We start from the raw sequence: 6,757 nt of genomic DNA, 5'->3' as shown, positions 1-6,757 counted from the left end.
TACTTTCTGATTTTGTGTTCCTTATAAGGTTGTACAATACATTTTTCCGAAAAATGAATTAAGCTGTATGTTTTCTTTTATTATATAATACTCGGAAATACCTTCAACCTAACGTCAATGTCAATGTAATCATATAAGAAAATATAGTTTTTTTAAACAGCAAAAAAATAAAATAAAATTTATTATGAACAAGCGTTACAGTAGATTCAGTGTTCTGCAGACTGCAGATATGAACAATGAACATAGTAGATATTTGCTATATAGTATTATACGTTATGTTCAATAAATAATGATATTAAAACTACTCGAATACCTATTTATTACATAAGAATATGTATATTTAAGTACATAATACTTTTGTATATAATAATTAATGTACTTTTTTACGTTCGGGGATAAAATGTCTCTATTAAAAACTTACCGTTTTATTATCGGCACTATGCATTATCTACTCTTTATACTATATTTGTGTAATCGCATTAGGTACACCTATTACTTTGATCATAAACTTTTTTATTTCTTTTTAACAAATTAATTTGACTTGGAAAACATGATATATAAGAGCTGCCATTAAGGAAGTTTAATGTTAATAGCAAATTCATCAAAACACTCGATCACTCTGAACCGACAGACTGACCAAATACACTTCATTATTCATCGACGCCCGTCTGTACACCAGGTACCGTCATTATATCGTCACCTTTAACATTATTATTAGTATATATTATTTATATGTTATAAGTGAATTTATACATTCTATACTTTTTTAATTTTTTAACTTTAACAATAGTTAATAATTAACTATAAAAATTGCAATAATTAGTACAATAATAGTGGATAATTTTTAATGAATAAATAATAGTGAAAAAAAATATAAAAGGAAATCCCACTATTGAGAAACGTGAAGAATTTAAATTATTTAATTATTCACGTGACGTGATTCCAGTTTTTAGCCACCTATCTAGTACTTAAAAGGATTCCTTGCAGGAAGTTTTTGAAATTATGTTTTTGGTTGATAAACTGATTGGGATTTGAATTACGTTTTGCATAGGAGTATAAGTAAAATAATAATAGAAGTTTCTTGAGTGTAGTCTCAATATTATTTTATATTATCTAACAGGTGTTCATAAAATATCCTGTACCTCCACTGTATGTGTATATTGAATTAATAATAATTACGATAGTAGTTCTAATTACGGAATAAAAAAATAAATATACCTGTATATATTTCAGCCCACACTACTATACCACGGTACTGTAATAACAAATTAATTAAAAAAAAAATAAACTGTATTATTTTTATAGAAGAAAAACTAATATGATGTTAAAAGCAATATTCACGTGCGTTCTCGCTCACGTGTTGGTCGTTTTGTGTAATACGCTGCCACCAAATGCAACATCAGCCGTTAAGCTTTCCGATTCAGAGATTCACAGACTCAGTGAATTGCCCACCAATTATACGACCATGGCAATAGAAGATATGATGCATTATTCTTCTAAAGCTCTGATGGCTATCGACAGGCTGCAGTCAAATCAAAAATCATTTAGTACGTACCTATGCACACAACGCAAATAATAGTTTAAGAACTATTATTGGAAGTATCTTTTAAAACCATCATTATAGTTAATGATTCATATAAAATGTATTGAAGGATATAACTTACAAGTTTTCAATTTAATAATTAGTTTTACTTTTTAACAATTTAGTTGAAAATGGAATTTAATTCCGTACTTTTTTGTCACTATATTTTTGTATTTATATTTTGGTTTTGCAATAATTAATCTCTCTATCTATCAATATTTTCATTATTACTTACTAAAATTTCACATATCTATGAAGTGGTCCACTTAAAATAGTTTATAAATAGCCGGATGTTTAGCTATTATATTCTACAACTATTTCTTTCTTACTAGCTATTTTTTACTTTTATAACTTACAAATTTGAATATTTCATGTTTCATCATTTTTATTTATTTATTGCTCTAATGCAAAAGTTTCATTTCAATAATAAACAAATTGTTGAATCTTTTCCTCTTAGTCATTTTTTTAGATTAGAGATTAATTTAAATTTAAATTAATTATGATAACTAAATAACTATTATATACAGTACACATTATTTGGTTTTGAATAAAATACGTTATGCTGAAGCGCACCGATAAATGGTAATCAGTTTATAATAAAATTATTATTTATTGATATCAACAGATAAAATTTGTTTATTAAAATATAACCATTTTTAAAAGTACATTGATTTTGGTTAAATCTCCAGTTAAAGAATTTAGCTACGATGTACTATTTAAAAACAGTACGCTATTTAACCAGCACTTTAGCTATAGTTAAATTAATGGTTAATTAACTAGTAGTACTAAAACTTAAATTAAAAAATAAGCCCTTATTCAATTAAAATTTAAATAATAGTCATGTTAAAATACACAAACATATTTCGATGAAAATCTATGGGTGGTTAAATGGATTGGATGTGATTATGAGTCATCCTTCACCGTACCCTTCAATTATTTAATCTTGTGGGACTGAATATTTGAAAATTGAATATTATGATAGTCGAATTTTAAGCTGAAAGGTAGTAAATAATTTGCGCTTTTGGGTACTCCTAATCACTTCCGGCTCTGTTATTAAATATGCTGTTACCCAAATAATTCGTGAACCATTATGATACTTTTACGTTACCACTAAACGGACTAAACGGACGACTAAACAACGCGTTACCTAAAAATCGAATCAATAACTGTGTCTACAAAAAAAAAAAAAATTATCGAAATGAACAATATGATAATGCGCAAAGTTTATTTGTACCTACATTAACATGGGTAACATTATAATGATTCTGAATTCATCATATTGCACGCATATTATTTGGCCATTATTAAACATGCTGTAGTGTGGATCTTTTTCTAATTATTCGGTGTTTGTTTTTTCCGATGTGATACAAAATAGACATAGCGGTTTTAAAGGGAATGTGCAACTCAGGACAGGCAATGTTTTCGAGAATACTGAACAAATCCTTGAAGGCACTGTTGGAAGTTATGGTTTCCGATCAACAGAAATCGTTAGCGCACATACACATTCCTGAATTGCCAGTTTTTGTTCAACCAGAATCGAACGGCATGAGGCAAGTACTAAAAAAAAAATAAAAATAAAATATAATACAAAATCTAAGTCTATTCAATATATTGTATATAATATACAATATGTATATTTAATAATATTATTTAACCGGAGCATTATTATATTTTTTATTTAATATTGCATATTATATATTATAATTACCTATACACAGAGGGGTATATTTTTTTTTCAACATGTAAATATTTTTTTTTTAAAGATTATTTTTACTTTTAAATAATCCCCTCTCCTTCCCCCTACGAAATTTTTTTGTAAATGTGATTGATATTTTTTAGATAAGCTCAAATAGCTTAAAATAGAAATATTCTATATCGTATATCATAGAACAATAGTATTAATAGATTATATAGATCATGTTCTACAAATTAAGTCACCGTTTTTTTTCTTTTTTTCCAAGAATATAAACACAAAATAAAATTTTAAATAATATATCAAATTTAATCTATATTTTTATAAAATATTCTAACAACTTTCATTTATAGATCTGTATTTCTAAAATTGCACATACCCAATAGCAACTGGTATTTATTACTCGTTGTATGTACATTTTCGATTTACCATTTGACTGTTTGAGTAACATATTGAATAACAGTTCAATTATTTTTACAGTATTTCAGAATTTAAAATGAATAATATCTTACTGGAAGGTTTGGAAAATGTAATGATACAAAAATGTGATTTTGATGTGTGCGCCATGTCAACTCTATTTGAAGTCACTATACCTGCATTGGCAATTAAAGGTGACTACACATTGAAGGGAATTGTCGATAATTCTCCCGTTACTGGTGCCGGTAACATGACGTAAGTTTTATGTCTTTGTGATAAATTAAAAATAATAATAAATTGTAAAGCCAAATACTAATATTTTAACTTTCATCACCATTCGCTTAAATAATCTTATTTCAAAACAGTTAAGATTGCCAACAATAAGACTCGTAAGAGTCTTATAGAATCTAGAACATTATACATTTTAGCCTAAATCTACTGATACAAAAATCGAATAAATGTTTAAATATTTATTTATAACACAGATTTAATTTAAATGATAAGCAATATTGGAATCTGTTAAAAGCAATTATTGACACTATTTAAAAATATATAAAAAAAACATATTAATAATAGCTGCATAAATACATAAAATAATAAAACACCTTTAGAAATAAAGTCTGTATACAATAATTTATTGTTGAATTACAATTTACGGTCATTACAATAAACTACATAATTAGTGCTTACACTCGACCTACTATAGGTACAGCAGAAAAAGTTCACTGACAATATTTTCTTGTCAATAGACTCACTATTCATGTAAATAGTAATGGTTTTTCATAATATAGTCTACGTCTTATGAAACACTTATACTTATTACACATATACAATATAATATATATAATATTTGTTAATAAATCCATGCATTACTCATACATCATAAATCTCGATAGTAAACAAATACATACTTATAACTTACGTATTTTTACTATCAACTAGTTGTTAATACGTTCAAACAAGGCTGGAGTCAATAAAATATTTGGGGAGGGGGTTAAGTATAAAAATGTTATATTATGTAACAAAATATGAAATTATAAAAATGTTATAAGAATATGATATAAAATATTATAACTTTGGGGGAGGGATAGGTCTGAACCCTAAACGATAGTCAGGGAGGCCTGACTATGGCTTTGCATCATAAATCGTAATTTATATATTAAACATTTTTAATTAATCATATCATCCTAGCGTTGCTGTTAATACGTTGTATATTAAAGTCGAGACATCCTTGGACTGTAACATGGTTATCTTTTCGGAAGATGATTGTCGGCTCAGCAATAGAAACAAAACAATGGATGTATCCTTGGAAAGTGTTTTGGTAATAATCAGTATACATACACTATTATAAAATCGAGACATTTGGTATCAGAAATCTTTTATCTTGGTTGAAATTTCACACTGTATTTACTTTTGAATAGTAATTTCATTTCTAAGTCTCATATTTTTTTACCTGATGTTCATAAAGGAAGCAATTTTAGACCTCTCCTTTACATCCACTTTATTTACTAGACAAAAAAGTGAATCATTAATATTCACAAATGTAATGTAATCTTTTTCTAGGAGTCAATCTCCATCTTATTATTTTTATTCTCTTCGTAATACATTCCTCTAACGGATTCAATTCATCAAACACCTAGAATTTAACTTGACTTCTTCATTGTTATTTGATTAGCTCATAAATATTAACAGTGATAAAGTTTTTGAAATTTTTGAAAGCAGAAATACGAAAATCAATTCATTGTTTTATTAATTTTCAACATAAGCATTTTTCAAATGTACATTTAAATTTTCCGTTTATAAATTTTAAATTGTAATTTTATACTATTAATGATTACTTTAAACTGTCTTTTAAGATCTTATAGCAAAATATCTAAGAGCGAACACTCTATTAAAATAAGAAGATAAATTCTACTCCCTAGTTCTCCCTTCCCTTTAATATACCTATTATAATGATTATATTATAAAACATATTGTACATTTGTACCGTAATATTCTACGTCGAATTTTTAGGTGAGTACGACCGGTGTCAACTACAAGAATTTGTCCAAATCAAGAATCGATGAAGGAATCAATTCTTTTATTGACGCCTACATCAAATCCGATCAAAGTGGGTTAGTTGAGAAAATCACGCAAATGCTGGTTTCGTACAAAAATGAAGTGATGAAACGCATGAGTCCCTCGAAGCTTCTAAACAATTTAAAAGAAATGTTATTGTCAATCATTGTTGATTTGAAAAAACATAGACGATCTTTTAATGGACATCAAATTATCCATAATTACATTTTGAATTACGTATAAAAAAAATATATAAATTTCATTTTAAACAGTTTAAATGACATTCAAAAACTAACGTGATAATTTAATAATAATTGATCATACACCTATAAATACCTAATAACAGAAATGCATTATATTATATTTGTTGTATTTAAAAAAAATTGTGCGAAATATAAATAACGCAAAGTAATAAATTAACAAATAGCATTTAATATACTTAATAAATATTATTTATGAAATCGAAAAATTTGTTTTTATTTTTCATATAATATCATTGGGAATGTATTCTGTATAATATACAACATACATATTATATATCATTAATAGTTTAAAAATAAATAGAAATACATATTGGATCCTGGGACCTACGAGTACATAGTGTGATGTTTGTTAATTTGTTATTTCATTATAACCGTTATTTAATAATGGATTATATTATTAATAATAATTTTTATAATAATATTGTACCTTGTGTGCTGTGTGTTTGGTACAGTTTTTCCTTTTACATTTTCGTCGTTGTGTGTGCCCCGTGTGCCGCCAGCTACACAAATCAGTGTTTTGACGCCGTCGTCGTCCTCGTTGTGGCCGGTCTCCGATGCCGCCGCGGTCTCGAGCAGCTCGCGAACCTGCGGCCGGCCCGTGGCCACACTACTCATTGACCGACCAAGTGGCGTATTTTCAAAAATTTTCTGGGGAGGGGTTTGTAATGATATGCTCGATTCTACATATCATGAATTTTGTAAATCCGTTATTTTCATTCAATAAAATATATAACGGTCAAGTTG

At 27.2% G+C, this 6,757-nt stretch overlaps 1 protein-coding gene across 1 annotated transcript; it reads left to right on the top strand.

Moving 5' to 3' along the window:
- The first annotated feature begins 562 nt into the window (after positions 1-562).
- LOC114122756 (uncharacterized) lies at positions 563-6,219 on the top strand. Its single transcript, XM_027985511.2, has 6 exons — positions 563-679; positions 1,306-1,547; positions 2,958-3,132; positions 3,756-3,947; positions 4,884-5,013; positions 5,706-6,219. The coding sequence occupies exons 2-6, from the start codon at positions 1,319-1,321 to the stop codon at positions 5,991-5,993; spliced, it is 1,014 nt and encodes a 337-aa protein (XP_027841312.1). The 5' UTR covers positions 563-679; positions 1,306-1,318; the 3' UTR covers positions 5,994-6,219.
- The last annotated feature ends 538 nt before the right edge of the window (positions 6,220-6,757 follow it).

Source organism: Aphis gossypii, chromosome 2, assembly GCF_020184175.1.
Source record: "Aphis gossypii isolate Hap1 chromosome 2, ASM2018417v2, whole genome shotgun sequence".
Taxonomy (NCBI): Eukaryota; Metazoa; Arthropoda; class Insecta; order Hemiptera; family Aphididae; genus Aphis; species Aphis gossypii.
The sequence above is the reverse complement of the archived record's forward strand: the minus strand, read 5'-3'. Positions and strand labels throughout refer to the sequence as shown.

Bases quoted from the DNA above. Each gene is read 5' to 3' on its own strand.
- LOC114122756 (XM_027985511.2), top strand. From the start codon at position 1,319: ATGATGTTAAAAGCAATATTCACGTGCGTTCTCGCTCACGTGTTGGTC. The intron at 1,548-2,957 runs GTACGTACCTAT...GATACAAAATAG, and splicing joins GTCAAATCAAAAATCATTTA to ACATAGCGGTTTTAAAGGGA. The intron at 3,948-4,883 runs GTAAGTTTTATG...ATATCATCCTAG, and splicing joins ACTGGTGCCGGTAACATGAC to CGTTGCTGTTAATACGTTGT.